The 20,684-nt window shown below is 38.9% G+C and overlaps 1 protein-coding gene across 10 annotated transcripts in view; it reads right to left on the reverse strand.

Annotated features, from left to right (window-relative positions):
• LOC104586271 (serine/threonine-protein kinase STY46-like) overlaps nt 1-20,131 on the reverse strand; it is a 50,939-nt gene extending 30,808 nt beyond the window's left edge. For 3 of the 10 annotated variants that reach the window (XR_016076465.1, XM_088888415.1, XM_088888431.1), the window contains exons 1-6: nt 19,473-20,098; nt 18,901-19,015; nt 16,153-16,262; nt 15,823-15,942; nt 15,039-15,111; nt 1,206-1,316 (exon numbers count right to left, since the gene is read on the reverse strand). Coding sequence is in view for 9 of the 10 variants with exons in the window: in XM_088888415.1 (XP_088744541.1) it covers nt 1,206-1,316; nt 15,039-15,111; nt 15,823-15,942; nt 16,153-16,262; nt 18,901-19,015; nt 19,473-19,654 (711 nt within the window). In the remaining variant the exon portion in view is untranslated. Of the gene's footprint in view, nt 1-1,205; nt 1,317-9,187; nt 10,017-15,038; nt 15,112-15,822; nt 15,943-16,152; nt 16,263-18,900; nt 19,016-19,472 lie in introns of those variants that run through there. The other 7 variants (XM_088888417.1, XM_088888422.1, XM_088888420.1 and 4 more) reach the window with 7 other exon arrangements.
• Nucleotides 20,132-20,684: the final 553 nt, after the last annotated feature.

Genomic DNA, 20,684 nt, shown 5'->3' on the forward strand with positions numbered 1-20,684 from the left:
TGGAAAAGCCTCGCATTTCTTTCTTCCCAAATTGTCCACAAAGCAGCAGCTCTAATGCATCTCCACATTGTTTTACCAGATTTTGTGTGCCACATAAAGAAAGAAGGGTCAAAGAGCTGATCTACGGCTGTAGTCAAATTCCACGTGCACCCAAACAAGGCAAAGATCCAACCCCAAATAGCAGCAGAAAAAGAACAGGTTAAAAGTAAGTGGGAGCAATCCTCACCATTAGCCCTGCAAAGTATACACCAGTTAGGAGACAAACACATGGAAGGCCTTCTCTTCTGCAAGTAGCCTAAAGTGTTGATTTTCCTATAGAACACCTTCAACAGAAAATAATAATTTTAGGAGGTACAGGTCGAGACCAGATCTCCTTAGCTACCCAACTGTCCAGGGGAAGAGCAAAGGGACTTAAAGAAAGAGGCACACGTGAAGTAACCTTTTGGATGAGAGAACCAAAGTCTCACATCAGAATTGAGAGGGTCCAGAAAAACACTTTCAAGTAGTGACAAAAGGTCTGCCACACAAGGGAATTCATGATCCCTCAAACCCCTACGAAACCCAAAATCCCAATTCAGAGAGGATGGAGAAACAGGTGTTGGAAGAAAGTGAGAGATTGCTTTATCCTTGTAGAGAGCAAAGGAATAGAGAGAAGGGAAAATATCCTTAAGAGCAGAATTTCCCACCCAGAGTTGACATCATACCTGATAAAACTGAGGAATTGAGGAAGGATACTCTGAATTGCTTTATCCTTGTAGAGAGCAAAGGAATAGAGAGAAGGGAAAATATCCTTAAGAGCAGAATTTCCCACCCAGAGTTGACATCATACCTGATAAAACTGAGGAATTGAGGAAGGATACTCTGAATTGCTGTTCAAGGAGTTGCCAACGTGGCTCAATGCGATACACCAGCATCCCATCCATTTCCCAAACTGCCATGTATACTATCTATCACCTCATGCCATAGTCTCTCCCATTCTATGGACCACCTCCAAAACCATTTTCCTAATAGAGCTTTATTCTTTAAAACTAAATTCCCTAGACCCAACCCACCCTCCTCTCTCCTCCTACAACCATTCTCCCGTTCTATGGGCCACCTCCACAACCATTTTACTTTTTTATGAACAGAAAATTATAGTAGCAAATTAAAATTGGAAAAGATAGTTCACCATAAAAAGCAATCATATCATAAGAGGAAGAAACTACCTTAACAGGCCACCCGTCCACCACAAAAACATCCAACGAGTAGCCATCATTTGTTGAGAAGACATGTGCTTCACGAATGTTTAGCCCTATGTCAGAAAGCAAAGCAGAGAGCTAGGAGACCATGCAACAAAGTTAGAAGATTTGTGAAGGTACATAAATAAGCTTAAAAAGCACAAAAAATACCATTTTTATATATTGCCAAGCAAACACAAAAAATACCATTTTTAAAGAAAAAAAAAACAGAAATAACAATATTCAGTCCTTCGAGGAATAAAATTTGCTTAGACTTTTTGTTTTACAAAGTATAATTTATATTGCTATAAAAGAAGATTATGACATGTACATCTATGGATAAGTACAATGGGAGACTACAACTAAAATTGTAAGAACATAACTTATCCAGGATGTTAGTTATGACCAAAAGTAACATGAAAGTCAAAATATAAGGTGTAGGAAGCCCTTCAAGGACTACAACTCGGTTATAGATCTGGCTGGGGTGTATTAAAATCTATTAAGGTGTCGGTGGCTTTAGTTGGGCATCTCGTCTCAGATTGGGTCTGGTGACCCCAGTGATTGAACAGAGTAGCAGTCAAGATTTGGGGGAGATCTAGTAGAATGTACTTGTTTTTCAGATTTAAACCCCATAATGCAGTTAGGATAGACTTTTGTAAAGTACTTTTGTGATTTTGGAAGAAAAAATAGATATGAAGTATGTTTTGGCATTTAGATGATACTGTTTTCAGAAATTCAAACACCAAAAGTGGGATCACATAAACATATAAAAAATAATAAATTAAAAAAAAAAGTTCCTGTTCAAGTGAATATCAAGGTTAGGAAATAATATTGCAAATGATCATGTAAGGAAAGGGGTAACCAGGGACAATGATATTGGGAGAACCAGGCCCATCAGTGAACTTGTAATAAGGTGTTTCATTCTGTTTTCATGTATGTTGTCAACCTTCAGATGTTTTATCAATTCCCTTATTTCAATCTTCTGGAAAGAGAGTTCCTATTATTTCAATAAAATTTTAAATTGCTGTTGCTGGTAACAAAAACTCACCAGCATTCATCTTGTAATGAAGATCATTTTTTTAGTCAAGGTAACAGATTCAAGTCTCTTCATCCATTTTTAAGAAAGCAAATTATACTTAAAGACTATCACAGGCATACCCATCCAAGTACGGTGAGGGCTTATACATTGTGACACCCAACAGCTAAAAATAAAACAAAGAACCAAAAGGGAAAGAGGTTATCCCATTTATACTCCATACCCTCCAGAGAAAATCGCTTCAACTTTTTTATTAAAATAATGATAACTAATATCATAAATGGTTTGCAACAAGTAGAAAAGTTTTGATAGCTGTTTCGATATAAACTTTGTGAAAAAGAAGAAAGAAGAAGGGAAAAGTTTCTGCAAGAAAAGAAAAAAAATGAGAAATAGAAGAGAATGAGAGGAAGCCAAAAAATCAGATCTGGCCGCCCCTTTCCTTTTAATTTATAGACTCATAAAAAAGTGTACAAGCACAAGTATGCCCTTGGTAAGTCGGCTACTTGTAGGAAGCTAGAAAACACACTTAACATAAACTAATGGGCCTAAGGCCCAATAACTTCTTAACTAAGTTATATAAATAAAAATAAATAAAGTCAGCCCAATAACTCAACACTCCCTCAAGTTGGGAATAAATGTCACACATTCTCAACTTGCGTAGATCATGCTCCAGCTTGTTTCTTGCAACACCTTCTGTAAGAACATTAGCAAGTTGCACATCAGATGCAACATATGGCAATCAAACTTCCCCTGAAGTCACCCTTTCTCTTATAATATGTCTGTCAACTTCAATGTGTTTCATCCTATCATGCTGAATTGGGTTGTGGGTGATGTTAATTGCTGCTTGATTGTCACAGTATAGCATCATAGGTTCTTCTGCCTCAATTCTAATCTCCCCTAACAAGGAATGGATCCAAAGGAGCTTTGAAACACCATGTGTCATGGCTTTGTATTCAGCTCCTACACTTGACCTTGCCACAACTGTCTATTTTTTACTCTTCCATGAAACTAGATTACCTCCAAAAAGAGTGCAAACTCCTGATGTAGATCTCCTATCATCGAAACATCCTGCCCAATCAGCATCTATGTAAACCTCTAGCTTCAACTGTCCATGGTCAGCAAACAATATGCCTCTACCTGGGTGTCCCTTCAAATAATAAAGTATCTTGTCAATAGCCTCCTAATGTTGAACTCGTGGGGCATGCATGTATTAACTCACCACACTCACTGCATAAGAGATGCTTGGTCGTGTCATACATAAGTATAGCAACCGCCCCACTAATCTCTAATACCTCCTAACATCCTTCACTAGTTCACCTTCCAAAGCATTTATCCTGTGGTTCTGATCAATAGGTGTATTAGCCACCCTTGCCCCAAGTTTCCATGTCTCCTGTAGTAGATCTAGAACATACTTCCTCTGTGAGATGAAGATTCCATGCTTTGATCTTGCCACTTCAATGCCCAAAAAGTACCTCAGCTCCCCAAGATCCTTAATTTCATGTGTAGATTCTTCTTCAATGTATCAATCACATTCAGGTCATTTCCTATAACTACAATGTCATCCACATACACTATCAAAATTGACACCAGAGACCCCCTCCTCTTCACAAACAGAGTATGATCTGATTGGGTTTGAGTATAGCCAAAACCAATCAATGCTCTTCTAGACCTATCAAACAAAGCTCTTGGTGATTGTTTCAAATCATATAGAGACTTCTTTAACCTACATACCTTTCCCTTTTCCACATCATTGTAGAAACCAGCTGGAAGATCCTTATACACTTCTTCTTGCAAGTTCCCATTGAGAAAAACATTCTTCACATCAAGTTGGAAGAGTGGCCAAGAGTATGTAATTGCTAGTGATAGACGAATCTGGACTGAGCTCATCTTTTCCACTGGTGCAAAAGGTTTCTAAGTAATCTATGTCATAAGTCTGAGTATACCCTTTTGCAACTAGCCTTGCCTTGTACCTTTCTATACTTCCATCTGCCTTATATTTCACTATATAAACCCATCTGCATCCAACTGTCTCCTTGCATTCTAGTAGATCCACAATCTCCCACGTCTGATTCTTAATCAAAGCTTTCATTTCCTCCTGCATAGTTGTCTTCCACTCAGGTTTGGAGATAGCCTCACTAACACCCTTGGATATGGACACGGAGTCGAGGGAGGAAAGGAAGGCCCGATAGAAAGGAGATAGTCCACTATAGGAGAGATAGTGTAAGATGCAATGAGCAGTACACTTTCTCTTCCCTTTTCTAGAGTGCAATAGGAAGGTCAAGGTCATTTGCAATGGGGTTAGTAGTATCAATAGGAACTAAACCATCAAAGGAAGCAAGTGGCATACCTGGATCAATGTCAGTCGAACCTGGAGTCTCTGAGGAGTCGATAAGAAGTGATGTGGGTTCTTTTATGGAATCAACTTCCCTGTGTAGTCATAGACGCTGTCGTGTAAAACACTGAGAAACAGGACGCAAGGGAGGTGGTAAAATGGGTGAAATAGGAGGGTTGGACACTGGAGTTGATAAAGGGGTTGGAACCGGAAGTGATATAGATTGCTCACTTCCTTCCCCAAAACTAGACCTGTTCATGGGTCGGGCCGGGCCGGGCTTTTACTCTGTATTAACAATTTTTTTTAAGGCCCGAGCCCGAGCCCGGCCCGACCATCGGGCCTACAATTTGGGCCCGAGCCCGGACCTCATAAAAAGCCCGAAGCTCGAGCCTAGGCCTGGGCCCGAAATTTAGCCTATATTATTATTATTATTAATGTTGAAGCAGCTGAATAAAGAGAGAGATAGATTGAAATTATAAAGAAAAGAATAAAATATATATATATATATTAAATTATAAATATATATTTTAATAAATATTATATTATTTATATATTTTATATAATATATAAAATACATATTATATATTTTATAAAATATATAATACTGAGTTGGGCCGGGCCGGGCTCGGGCCAGGCTTTTTTGACAAATCCCAAGCCCGGCCCGAAACACAGTCGGGCTTACTGTGTTAAGCCCGAGGTCAGGCCCGCGGGCCTAATTATATGACCAAGCCCGGCCGGGGTGCGGGCCGGGCCGTCGGGCTACCCGGCCCATGAACAGGTCTACCCAAAACACTCCCCTTGAGAAGAACCCCCCAGGAAGAAAGGTGTAGACTCAAAAAGGTGACATCCATAGTAATATACCGACTCCCAAAGACTAGGTCATAGCAACAATACCCCTTCTGGTTTCCTGCATACCCAAGGAAGACACACTTCTTTGCCTTAAGGTCTAATTTTGAGTGGTGAGGACCAAAAACATGGACAAAGCATACACAACCAAACACCCTTAGAGGAATATGGAACATCTCCCCCTCAAGAAAAAAGAAGGTTGAACGAGGTGCTATATCCAAGAACACAAGAAGGCACCCAATTAATCAAGAAAACCGTTGTAAGAACTGCATCATCCCAAAAACAAACTGGAACAATAGAGGTCATCATCATGCTTCTTGCAACTTCCACAATGTGTTTGTTCTTCCTTTCTACTACACCATTCTACTATGGAATGTATGAACAACTGTTTTGATGGATTACTCCATGCTCTGATAGGTATGATGCTAGGTTTCTTTCAAAATATTCCTTAGCATTATCTGATCTAAAAACTTACACTCGTACCCCAAACTGCATTAGCACCACCTGATGAAATTGTCGAACCAAAGATAGCACCTCATCACGGGATCTCATCAAATATAGCCAAGAATATTAAGAATAATCATCCACCAACAGAAGGAAATACCGATAACCACCTATAAAGGGAATGTGATATGGCCCCCACACATCAGTATGAACAATATCAAAATAGAACATCTTTTATTACTAGCTTTAAATGAGTGTCTACAATGTTTTCCAAATTGACAACCTTCACACTCTAAACTGGATAAACTAACAGACTCAAACAACTTTGAAAACAAGAAATGCAAAGAAGCAAAAGACAAATACGCTAACCGATTATGCCAAAGCATAATCTGACCCACTAACTCTGACTCAATACCCCTACTAACATGATGACTCTGATGATTAGGAAATGCATCAAGAAGGTAGATTCCATTCACCTCACGACCACTCCCAAGTGTCCTCTTTGATTCCAGATCCTGCTAAACACAATGACTAGGAGAGAAAATCACTGAACAATTCAAATTCTTTGTCAAACTGCTCACAAATAAAAGGTTAGTACTCAGCATGGTTTAAAATGTCCATAATTTCCTTAATATTTCCACGACATATTTCCATTTCCATGGGTAGCGACACGAAATTTTACCAGAATCAACATTTCCCCAATGAACACTACCAACACTATGTGGAGTGCAACAAATAATTTCCACAACATATTTCCATTTCCACTTCCATGGGTAGCAACATGAAATTTTATTGGAATCAACATATTTCCCAATGAACACTATCAATATTATGTGGAGTCCAAGGGATAGCATTATACATAAGTTGGTATAATATTGTAAATATGTTAAGTAACAATTTTACTGTCCGCCTAACTGACATGATTACCACTTTGAGCTAGCTCAATATTCATTTCAAATATGAAGTTAAATATTAGTTTTTTGTTTGTGCAATAGATTATTTGGTTGATCTATTACAATCATTTACATTTTCTATGAGTTAATTTTGCTTTAACTCATTTTACCATAGATGTAAATCAGTCCTTTAATATCAAGATTTAACTTCGTGATTTAAGAGAGGAAGATGGCGAAGAGAAGAGGTAAGAGAAGAAGTCGAATTAATCACCCTTCTCCTCTAACCCTATTTTATTAATCTCTAAAAAATTGATGATGACAAGTATACCCTTAAGTGGGTGGCCAGCTTGGCAGTTACATAAAGAAAATAAAATAAGAACAAATAACAGGCCCATTAAGTGAGGCCCATCAACATAAAATAAAGGATATCACACGAAAGGCTGTTAGGGCCCATTCGGCCCAGTCTCTTCACACTCCCCCTCAAGCTGAGCATAGATGTCAATCATGCCCAACTTGCTTATATAGTGTGTCAATTTACCCATGGGAACTCCCATGGTCAAGATATTAGCCAGTTGCTCTTCTGATGTGATAAATGGTAAACAAACTTCTCCTGAAGAGACTCTTTCCCTTATGAAATGCCTATCAACCTCAATGTGCTTAGTTCTATCATGTTGAATAGGATTATGTGCAATGTTGATAGCAGTTTGGTTGTCACAATAGAGCATCATTGGTTTTTCGTAGTCCACCCCCAATTCCTCTAGAAGGGATCGTAGCCATAGTAATTCTGACACACCATGAGCCATTGCCTTGTATTCTACTTCAACTGAGGATCTAGCAACTACTGATTGTTTCTTACTCCTCCAAGACACAATATTCCTAGCAACCAGAGCACAATAACCAGAGGTGGACCTTATGTCATCAATACATCCTGCCCAATCTGCATCAGTAAAGGCTTCCAGCTTCATGTGACCATGCTTAGCAAATAGAATACCTTTCCCTGGAGTACCTTTCAAGTAGCACAGAACCCTTTCTGCAGCAACTAGATGAGTATCTCTAGGAGAATGCATAAACTGACTGATAACACTAACTGCATAAGAAATATCTGGCCGAGTCATGCAAAGGTATAACAGTTTCCTAAGTAGTCTCTGAAACACTCCCTTATCAAACAAAAGTTCACCATTTGTGGCAAAAAGCTTATGATTAGGTTCAATGGTAGTGGAGATGGGTTTAGCTCCAAGTTTACCAGTTTCAGCAAGAAGATCAAGGGCATATTTGCGCTGAGATATGAATATACCATCCTTAGATCGAGCAGCAATTTCAATGCCTAAGAAATACCGAAGATCTCCCAAATCTTTGATTTCAAATTCAGAGTTGATAAATGCTTTTAGTTTACTGGCCTCTTCAATGTCATTACCCGTGACCACAATATCATCAACATAAACAATCAAGAAGGTCACCAGAGTCATTTCTCTTCAATTGTGTTTGAATGTAGCCAAAAGAGACAAGAACAGCCCAAAATCTCTCAAACCAAGCCCGAGGAGATTGTTTGAGACCATAAATAGATTTGTGTAGTTTACATACCTTGCCTTTCATTTCTTTCCCATACACTCCTGGAGGTAAAGACATATAGACCTCTTCATGCAGTTCACCATTCAAGAAGGCATTTTTAACATCGAACAGGTGTAGGGGCCAGTCAAAAGTAGTTTCTAGAAAAAGTAAAACCCTAACTGAAGTCATCTTAGCTACAAGAGCAAATGTCTCAAGATAGTCAATGCCATCATAGTTTCCCTCCATTCAGCTTGAGATAAAGCTTCTGGTACAGACCTGGGTATCACATGGGAAGAAACAAAGGCAAGAAAAGAGTAGTAGGAAGAGAGAAGGTTGTAAGATAAGTGTTCGGAGATACAATGGGCTGTACACTTCCGCTTGCCCTTGCGAAGAGCAATAGGAAGGTCAAGGTCTAGAACAGTCTGAGATGGGTCAATAGAGGGCTGACCTATTTCCTCAGAAATGATGGGAGTGGCAAGATGCTCTTCTGAAGGAGTGGAAACAACCTGCATATGTCTGAATCTCTGCCTTTGGTACCACCTTTGGAGAGCAGGAGCAGAAGCAGGAGGGGGAGCAGGGACATCAGGGGTAGGTCCAGTGGAAGAGGTGGACACCCCATGATCGGACTCACAAGGGATGGGAAGAGGAACAGCTGGAGACAGCAAAGTACTCATCAGATTTCTCCCCCTCAGGAGGAATACTAAAGGGAGTCAACTCTGCAAAGGTGACATCCCGAGATACAAAGCGGGTGCCACGAACTGGATCAAAACAGCAATAACCCTTCTATGTGGAAGCATATCCCAGAAACACGCACTTATGAGCCTTAGGTTCAAACTTGTGCCTTTGGTGACTATGAATATGCACATAGCAAGTACACCCAAACACACGAAGAGGAAGAGAAGAGATCCTCATCCGGGAAGAGAAGACTAAAAGGGGTTTTAAAGCCAAGGACCCGGGAGGGGCATACGGTTGATCAGAAAGGTAGCAGTAAGAACAACATCTCCCCAAAACTTTATAGGAACATGGGATGCAAATAAGAGGGATCTGGCAACCTCAACCACATGCCTGTTCTTTCTTTCCGCCACCCCGTTTTGTTGTGTAGTGTAGGAACAAGAACTTTGATGAATAACCCCAAAAGTTTCAAGATAGGTGGAGAGGGTTCTCTCAAAATACTCCTTAGCATTGTCAGAGCGGAATATTTTGATACGGGTATTAAACTGGGTGACGATGAGTTCATGAAAATTTTTCACAATAGCTAGTACTTCATCCCTGAATTTCATGAGATAAATCCAAATGTAACGTGAATAATCATCAATAAAAATGATAAAGTACCTGTAACCCCCCATGGTTGGCATGTGATATGGCCCCCACACATTAGAGTGAACAATATGGAAAGGAGAAAATAATCTTTTATTGCTAATTGAATAGGAATGTCTACAATGCTTTGCCAGCTCACATGATTCACAATGAAGACTCGATAAAGACACTCCTTTAAACATATCTGGGAACAGATGACTCAAAGTAGAAAATGACAAGTGGCCAAACCAAAAATGACATAATAAAATTTTGTTAGCAAACTCTAACACGACTAACTCTAAGGCAACTTCATGAGGTGGTCCCAAAGCTTGATCTGATGTGTCCAGCAAGTATATTCCGTTCGCCTCATGGCCACTCCCAATCATCCTCCGAGACTGCAGGTCCTGAAAAACACAATGAATGGGAAAAAAAGTTATGCTGCAATTCATTGACTTTGTTAAACTACTAACAGATAAGAGGTTTGTGTTAAGCTTAGGGACATGAAGAACAGAAGATAAGAACAGGGTGTCAGAGGTCTTTATATCACCTTTACCAGAGATGGGGGCAAGGGACCCATCGACAAGGGATATTTTCTCTTTCCCAGAGAGGAGGTGATATGAGCGAAACAGGTTAGATAGGTTGGTCATATGGTCTGATGCACCAGAATCAATAATCCAAGGGATTTTATGATTACCTGAAGCTAAAGCATGATTCGCAGAAGCACGAGTACCCGAGTGAGCAAAAGCCGATGAAGATGATGTACTGTTGGAAGAGTGAGTTGAAACCGCAGCTTCCAGGTGATTTAGGAGCCTTCCATACTTCTCAAAATCCAGCTTCATTGCAGCCAACTACTCAATAGTTGATTTTTCTTCGCTTTCCTTACTTCCCCCTTCAGACATTGTAGCAGCATTAGCAGTCTTGGATTTTCCCACCTGACTGCCCTTCTTAGGGTTATTATTGTTCTTAAACCTATCAGGAAGAAGTTCAGGATGAAGCTTCCAACAGGTGTCCTTTGTATGCCATGGTTTCTTGCAATATTCACACATCTGCTCTCTTTTCTCAGTAGGGCCCTTCGGTTTCATTCCCACATGTGCAAAATGTTCTGTAGATGGACTCTACAACTGCACCTGCCGCCTACTCTCCTCACTACTTATCATAGCATATGCCTGTGAAAGAGTAACCCCATCCTTGGCCAAAATGTTCTGTCTGATAATATCAAACTCAGGGTTGAGTCCAATGAGAAACTCAAACACCCTATTTCTCTCCACTAGCTTTCTATACATTTCAGCATCCTTTTTACTCTCCCATACCACTGTCTCCATAACATCAATTTCTTGCCATAGGGATTTTAGTATAGAGTAGTAGATTGCCACACTCTTCTCCCCCTGTCTCAGGTTCTTTACATCACTTTTCAATTTGTATGCTCTGGCTACATTCAGTTTCTGTGAATAGGTCTCAGTTACATTGTCCCATATCTCTTTAGCCAAAGACATCCAGAGATACTGCTAGCTTATATGGGGTTGCATAGAATTGACTAACCATCCTATAACAGTATAGTTCTCTTGCACCCATCTTTCAAATTCAGGGTCTGTCTCTTCGGGTTTCACCTTGCTGTCTATGAGATACCCGAGTTTTCCTCTACTACAAACATAGATTTTTATAGATTGTGCCCAAGCAAGATAGTTCGTCCCATCTAGCTTAATTGTGGTAACACCAGTCAAAACGGAATCTACTGAAGCAGGTCCAGAAACTGGCACCTGCTTAAACTCACTTCCGTATACCTCCATTAATCAAACGGAAATCAAAGAACAGAAAATTTTGACTATATAAACTTACTTGAAGTCAAACCAGAACTTGGGTGCTTGAAAAACTAGGGTTTTGCTCCGTCCAGCAGATGGGAGGAAGAGAGAAGACATTGCCGCACCTACCAGACTAACCCAAACTCTTCCAAACCTGAATCGCCCTCCTTTAGCAGTCACGAGACACCTTCCAAGCACAAAGCGCCACACCCAAGCTTCACCTTTCCTAGTAACCTCGAAAATCTCTAGTCGGCTAGGGTTTTGGGCAGCAGCAAAACAACATCACTTCTTGGCAAAATCTGGCCAGAACTAAACTCTCCAAACCCTTCTACCAACTAGGCAAGTGATTCTCTATACTATAGAGAACCTATCTCTCCATACACTCTCTTGATTCTAGAGTGTACAGGAACAAAGAAAAAGAAGGAAGAGGAACTGAACCTGCTTTGATACCAAGATGTAAATCAGTCCTCTAATATCAAGATTAAACTTAGTGATTAGCAGAATAGAACAGATCTGAATAACTGTATAAGAGAGGAAGATGGCGAAGAGAAGAGGTAAGAGAAGAAGTCGAATTAATCACCCTTCTCTAACCCTATTTTATTAATCTCTAAAAAATTGATGATGACAAGTATACCCTTAAGTGGGCGGCCAGCTTGGCAGTTACATAAAGAAAATAAAATAAGAACAAATAACAGGCCCATTAAGTGAGGCCCATCAACATAAAATAAAAGATATCACACGAAAGGTTGTTAGGGCCCATTCGGCTCAGTCTCTTTACAACCATGAAGCTCTGAATCTTAAAGTTTACAGGGCAACTTCAAAACGTATTATTTTGTCTATAACATTAGTTTCTTAGCTTTGTTTAATGATTTGCAACAAGATAATAATTTAAAAATGTGTGCCTATGCTTCTTTTTTTATTTCATAAAATATCTTTCTATATTTTGCGTATTTTAAAATGTTTCCACCATGTCTATAATTTTTACAATATTTCCATACGATATTTCTGACATTTCCAACATGTTTCTTATATTAGGATAACCGACATTTCCACCAACATCGACATTCTAAACCTTGGTACTCAGTCTAGGAGCATGGAGGACAGAGGGTAGGGAAATGGTATTGGTTATCTTGACAGACCCTTTCTTGGCAATGGGAACATGTGATCCATCAGCTGTGGAAACTCTATCTTTGCCAAAGCTGAGGTGGTATGAGGAGAAAATGGTGAAAATGTTGGTCATATGCTCTGAGGCTCCAGAATCTATAACCCAAGGGGGTCCCTCCTTACATGTAATGGAAACATAGTTTGCAATGGCATGTGAACTACCTGTATGTGCAAAAGAAGTAGAATGGATACCTCCTGATCCACCTGTACCTTGCTATCCACTTGATAATGTGTTAGGACTGACTGTATCTCTCTGATTTAGTAACTGCCCATATCTCTCCAATTCGGCCCTTACTGCAGTTGTTGCAACAAACTCTAGGAAAGTTGTAGTGGATGGTCCTGATAAGCCACCAGTCACTGCCATATTCACATTTCCCCTCTTGTTTCTGAGTCGACTCGGCACAAGGTGAGGGTAAAGCTTCCAGCAAGTATCTCTGGTATGTTTCGGCTTCTTACAGTAGTCACGGTTCAAATCCTTCTTATCTCCCTTCCTAAGTTCATTTCCACCCTTGTCTCCACTCTGCTTAGGTATCACTGTGCTAACCATAGCTAACTGCTCGAGACCCAGGTTCTTTATCATCACATTCCTCCTATTCTCCTCTCCTAACACAAAGGCATATGCCTGAGTTACATTATCGCTGGAAAGAATATGTTGTCGTGCAATGTCATACTCGGGGTTAAGACCAGCTAGAAACTCAAAAACCATATTCTTCTCTACCAATTTCTAATAAGTTGTTGCATCCTTGCTATTTCCCAAACCACAGTCTCCAAATAATCTATCTCTTGCCATAGCAATAAATAGCAACAGATTTATCTCCCTATTTGGTAGCAATTACCCGGTTTCTCAACCAATAGGCTCTAGCAACATTCTCATTCCGTGAATAGGTTTCTGCAACTCCATCCCAAATCTCCTTAGTTGTGTTAGCCCATAGAAAATTTTTACTTATATGGGGCAACATGGAATTAAACAGCCAAGTCATTATCATATAGTTCTATACCCATCGGGAGTAGTTAGTTTCGGGTTTGTTTTCCTCACCGGTGACATACCCCAATTTCCCACAAGCACCAATGGCCATCTTTGTGGATTGTGACCACTCTAAGTAGTTTGTACCATCTAACTTAGAGTGATGGTTCCAGCCCCAAAGAGGTCTCCAGCACCTCCTCTCCCTTGTCCCATCTCACTTCCCAGTTTGTTTTCAACTCCACAGCCCTCCATAACTCCCAAAAAGGGTCGGGAAATCAACTTGAGATGAAAAAAGAGGTATTTACTTCCTTCAGACACCTCAAACACCCTTCTAGTACCCTAGAAGCTCCTCCCTTCGAAGATTCCTTTTTTCCATAGGAGCAGGAAAAGAGGCTACCGCTCCCTCCAGAGGCCTACAAAAAAGGTGGGACTTGAACCGCCCCCTACAAAAATCTTAAAGGAACCCTAGAAAACTAGGGTGCCACTTCCTACATCAAAATTGAAGAGCCCTACTAAAACATGACTATCCCCTTTCTCTAGTTCTTCCTGATTTTGGTGTAAAACCTTAGACCAGCTACAAGGGATTGTAATTCCACCAAAAAATCCAAAAATTAGACTTACCTGAGGTCTTCAATCATCCCTTCACCTCATCATGCAATCGACCGATCTAGGGTTGCATGATGGAGCAGATCAAGAAGTCTTTAAACTTGCTCTAATACCAAGTAGAAAAGTTTTGATAGCTGTTTCGATATAAACTTTGTGAAAAAGAAAAAAGAAGGGAAAAGTTTCTGCTAGAAAAGAAAAAAAAAAAGGAGAAATAGAAGAGAATGAGAGGAAGCCAAAAAATCAGATCTGACCGCCCCTTTCCTTTTAATTTATATACTCATAAAAAGAGTGTACAAGTACAAGTATGCCCTTAGTAAGTCGGCTACTTGTAAGAAGCTAGAAAACACACTTAACATAAACCAATGGGCCTAAGGCCCAATAACTTCCTAAGTTATGTAAATAAAAATAAATAAAGTCGGCCCAATAACTTCCTAAGTTATGTAAATAAAAATAAATAAAGTCGGCCCAATAACTCAACACAACACTTTATCGAAGGGAATAATTTACATTGAATTGCAAAAAGAAGTTTTAGAAAGTATGAGACCAGAATAGTCAACAGAATAGGAAGAATGTTCCTCCAGAGCTTTCCTTGACATACAACTAAAACAATTCTATTTTGTTGGTAAGAGGTTGTATTCTTTCAAGAAGTTTTAGAAAGTATGAGACCAGAATAGTCAACAGAATAGGAAGAATGTTCCTCCAGAGCTTTCCTTGACATACAACTAAAACAATTCTATTTTGTTGGTAAGAGGTTGTATTCTTTCAAGAAAATGACGGCAACCAAATAAATATCTCAAAACATATGAAAATGAAGTAATTAAATATATTTACATTGAATTAGTTTTCTTCACAAAACAACAAAGAATAGGTGTCATATATGTTCTACAAAATACCTGGCTAAGAAGCTTCGGCTTGTCAACAGTTGAGAATATAACTTCATGTATTGGAACATGTGTAAATTCTGGCCTGCACCATAATATTTTGAAACTAGAACTTATATGCTTCATGTTAAAAAACTGTATTATGTAAAAAGCATCTTTATTATTAATATAGAACTTCAGTTCTGCATAATGTTCTGATCATTTCAGCAGAATCATAATTTATGTAGATTTAAATGTCAAAACCAAACAATTATAACCATTCCCTTCTAGGCCTATTGCAGTAGCCAAAAACTTGGAACCTCATCCCAGAAGCATGGAAGAACATAAATAACCCCACAACAAAAACCAAGCAAGAAGGAACACCAGGACACTCATATGATCTTACTGCAAGAGCATCCCTACAAATTCTCACCCACACAAGTCTTAGAAGAATTCTGTTCAAAATGAACTCAAATAATCAGCTCAATGAGATGGACTTTTTTCCTGTTTATCCCTACTCCCCCCAATGCCCACAAAACACACACACACACACCAAAGACCAAGCAAGAAGGAACACCAGGGCACTCATATGATGTTACTGAAAAAGTATCCCTACAAATCCTCACCCACTCAAGTCTTAGAAGAATCCTGTTCAAAATGAACTCAAATAATCAGCTCAATTAGATGGACTTTTTTTCTGTTCATCCCTACTCCCCCTCCCCCCACCAAAAAAAAAAAAAAAAAAGAAACGAAAAGAAAAGAAAGAAACTGCTATCAATTAGAATCAACAGTTCACAACAACCACTAAAAGGAATACCTTCCAGAAAAGTTTTCCGTGTTCCCGACATGGTTTTTAACATCCAAATTTAAGTCCTCAAGCTTTGACCAAGGTTCAAATTCAACCTGACAATTCTTATTCCTGCTTATAGAAGTGCCACTAACAAAAATAAAGATAAAAAGAAAAAGAGAAGAGATTAATAAGTGGACACTTAAATCAAATACATTCTGGAAATTCCATTATTAAGAGATGCAGCAAGACCTAAAAAACTCTATCCTGCTTTTTTATCAGTGAACTGTTTTCTGCATATGACATAGAAAGGACCACAATATAAGTTAAATAGATGAAGATTTTTCATAGGTAACATACTTGTCATGTGATGGCTTATCTTCTTTAGGTTTTGCATTACAAGGTGCCTTTGAATCAACTCTTAGAGATGGTTCTAGATCATCAATCTCAACTCCTCTAGTCCTTAGATTCTTCCAAGCATTTAAAAAGAAAAACATCAATAAGAAATCATATAGCAAAGGCTAGCAAAACAATTCAAAAATGTACTTAAGATAGACAAAAAAGATCCAAGGAAGCACTCCTATAGGAGGAAGATTCTAACTAGGGAGTGAGATGTTTGTGGTAGTGGTGGTGGTGGTAGGTGGTTTTCATATAAATAGAGCTATACTAAAAAAAATAGCAAGTTATCAAACACAGATACATGAAATGACAAATTTGAATTAGTAAGGAACTCTTCTGGGCTTCATTGTAATTTACATACAGCAAAAGGGTTAGGTCAGGTTCCAGCCTATTTTGTGGGGTGCAAGGCATGCTGTAGACAACATTCATTTTGTTATTTTAATAAAGTCTTCACTCTTCAGTTACCAACTAAAAAATGAAAAATTTGACATATGCAAACCATATCATAGGCAGCATTATACGGAAAAGACAAAGTGTTAGAAACAAAGAGCTGCCAATAATATAACTAAAAGAACACCAACTGAAACTGTAAACCAGACAAGATGAAGCATAGAAGTAAAAACAAAAGCAAAAGCAAAAACAAAAAACTCAAACAAAGAAATCATTAAAGGCCAACCATGAAACTTATGAAACTTTGTAAAAGGTTTGTCTTTCATAACGAGACTTTGCAGAAATCCAGTAAATTGACTACTGTCATGAACATCTAAAGAGAATATTATTGTGCAAGCATCTGAGACAGAAGATACACATACAAAACAAGAAAAACCATGGGGATGGGAACCATAATAGAGAATTGTATGGTAAAGACAGCTCATCAGGTGTTGACAAGAAAAGATTTCAAAGGCTTATTAATAGATCATATTCTAAGGAGATGGGCTTCAGTGGCAAGTTATGCCCATAGACAAAACTGTAGTACTATGGCAAGCTCCACAAATGGACAGACTCAAATTAAACTTTGATGGGTGCAGCCTTGGAAACCCAGCACGCTCAAGAATTGGGGGTGCAGTTAGAGATCACAGTCATAACATTCTTATGAGCCACAGGACCAAATGGAATTCGAAACTCCTAGACAGCAGAAATACAGACTCTCTTTCATGGTCTGAAAATAATGAGATCCCTAGAACATCCTCCGTATTTGGTTCATTTCCTAATAATGAAGTTGCTCCTTATCCTTCATTCCTTCTCTTTTGCTGATAAATATTCTTATGCCTTTTTTCATAGTAAACAGTGCCTTTCTTTCTCTAACTTATAAAACTATTTTTCTTTTCTTTGGTGGAATTATTTATTTCTGACATTTACTGCATATTTATTTTAGAATTTTGTCTTGTGAAGTACTTGAAAGGACAGTGAAAAAATATAGTTATTTTTTGGATCTTTACAAACTTTAATTTAAATGCAGTCAGGTGAGTTAAAACCGATTAATCAAGAGCCAATATACATACAGAACCTAAATGATGCTCTCGGGCCCTAAACACCATAAAACCAATGTGTTCAAGCAAAAGATAGAATCCCCATTGCTTAATCTTTATATATATATAGATTGCAACCCAAGCTGGACCTGGACAAAAAAAAAAACTAGACCCAAGCCTGGAAATTTCCTATCCAGGCTAAGAATGATGATCCCCGCCCCCTATCCTTCCATTCCTTCATCTTTCTTCTTTCTTCCCTATTTGTTCCTTCTATTTTTGGAATAATCACAATTAGAGCATATTTTAAGCTCCTGCAAGGATTGCAATTCAAACAACAAGATGGTCTCAGAATCATGCCTATGTAGCCGCCTGACCTTGAGTTCCATACAAGCATCAAACTTAGTGAGGTTGGAGGCAACATGTCAACAATCAAATTATTATCATCATTATCACCATCTAAGCCTTGTCCCAACCATGTCAACAAGTAAATAAATCTAACAACATATTTGTTACAATGCTAACTAGATGTTAGCATAGAAAGGCATATATTTGTTACGTAAATTCCAGATGACAAAAGTATATACAAGACTGTAATATATTGAAGGTTTCTTTTGCAAGGATACTTGAAGATGAAAATTGAACGTGTCCTAAGAAATGGCTGATATGCATAACATGCATGATGCAACCTGCAATGCTAGACATACGAGAAAAGAAATTCTTCATGTTTAATTAGCATTATTATAGCAATATAATCAATTTTACTCAGTAAACTCTTTAACTATTTGATCAAATTCTTTTGTTTCCATTTCCAACGTTCCTAAATTTGAGATGATCTTTTTAGGTTGAATTTCTAAAATAAGGTCATCCTATGTGGTCAGGAAAGACCCATCCTGAAGAACCTAGCCATTCTTGAGCATTCCCGTTTCTCTACAATCAAAATGATGGTGTAGAGATATCATAAAAACACTTATCTGGATGCTCAACCTGGATAATGTCCTTATGGATTTCCCATTATCTAACAAAATCTACAACTAGGGACCAAATGGACGTGGGAAAACAGTCTTGTCACATTCTTTAAGAAATGAAATCTACAACTAAATGCAGCTTTAATTGATAAGCACTAAACTTTCAACTTTCAACAAACCAGAACATGTAAGTCCAACCACCCACCACCCGTGCTTAATTCAGACTGGGTGCAGATCTTTGGCTATCAGATAATTGAACTAATGAGAAGCAGTACCTCCAAGAAACGGACATGGAAGACAGGTTGCCTTTCTGGGTCCTTTGCCTGAGCTAGAAGCTTTTGATGTATCAAGACATCTTCCACTCTATCCATATTAACATCTAGCGCATAACTAAAACACAGAACAAGCAACACAATAAGTTTTGGCAGCAAAGGTCGAAGAGTACAACCCAACAACAATCCATGGAACCAGCAAGAAGAAAAATGAAAAATACAACAGGAACATCAATATACAATGAGAAAAACAGAAATTCCACTGACGAGCCTAACAAATAACAACCCAAAACCAGTTTAGATCAAGAAAAGCACACTGAAGCTAAAATTCCACACTTCTCCCTTCCAAATGAGTATATCACTCCATACAATAAACACTCAACACATTGCCCAGCTTTTCCATATGAAAACTTATCCATGTCATCACCAGAAACAGTTCCAACACAAGCAACAAAATCAAGTTTCCACCAAATTCCAATCAAAGCTGCAAAATTTAAAGCCAAACCATGGCCAAGATGGTAAAAGAAGACAAATATAATTCAATCTAAAACTCAAATATGACAAACAGCCAATACCTAGCAGGCAAGCGATTAAAATGAGCATCCAGCTGCTCGCGGAGCTCGGGATTACACGTTGCTTCCTCATTCCCACACTCCATCAACCGATTAAACACATCCGTCCTTATATCATACCCACTAAACCCCCCAAAGCTACGCTGAGGAGAAGAGCTCTCTCCAACTCCTTCAAGCAGCTCCATATCTCTTATCTCTTTCTCCTTCTCTCTCTCTCTCTCTCTCTCTTCAAATCAAACTAAAACCAATCCTCCCGTCACCGAAAGCAAAATCTGAAAAAAAAAAAACCCAAGAAACTGATTCCAAATATTTAATTGATATATAAAGAAAAGATCTCAAGAGGTGGAAACAGAGATATGAAGATCGGAAGAAGTCGGTCAGCGACACAACCAAGGGACCTTTGACGGTTGAGAGAATCTGTACACAGGAAAGGCTAGAGATTTCCACAAAGGTACAGGGCTAATTTCGTCCTCACCGCTCTAGCTCATAGAAGCTCAAACAGAACGTTAAAAATGTCGGTGTTTAGAGAGAGCGGCTCGGACAAGCCAACGAATGCAGCTACAGTAGCATAAACAGTTCCGATTTTTCTATGTATTTTTGTTTTGTCTGAACTGCTTTTCGAAGTGAAAATGTGAAACTACAAAATGTGGAGTGGATAGGGTTCGTAGAGTTCTGGATAAACTGGGGCTACTGCCAGGTGCCATGATAAGGCAACAGTCTGCTGTGAACTGGATGAAAAGTTGAAAACTGAAAAAGGCCTTTTTAAGTTAATAAAAATTCTGAGAAGGACTGATTTCGAATTTGAAAACTTCTCTTTTTGCGTTGCCGCTTGCCGGTGGTCCGGTGGACGGTGGTGGACACTCGACACAAATCCACAATCGACATCTCGCACAAAACACCGTTCCTTCTCTCCTTCTGTTAGCCACGTGTCACATACATCATTTTGGGGTGGCCAAATCTGTTATCCGACGTGGCCAAATGATGCTTACGTTACGTGACGTGTTAGCTAACAATTTTCAGGGGAATCCGCTCCTTTTGTTAGCCACGTGTCAGCTAACAATTTTCTCTACTGAAACAGATTAATCAAGTTTTTTATGAGCTGTCCAGTTTTTATTGCGTCCAAATTTTAAACGACATTTTCAGAGAATGAGCTCTGATACCGTGATACGAGAGGTTCTGATATATCACGTGGGCTGTGCAACATGCTCACACAGT

Source organism: Nelumbo nucifera, chromosome 1 (genome assembly GCF_055504915.1).
Source record: "Nelumbo nucifera cultivar China Antique chromosome 1, China Antique-T2T, whole genome shotgun sequence".
Classification (NCBI taxonomy): domain Eukaryota; kingdom Viridiplantae; phylum Streptophyta; class Magnoliopsida; order Proteales; family Nelumbonaceae; genus Nelumbo; species Nelumbo nucifera.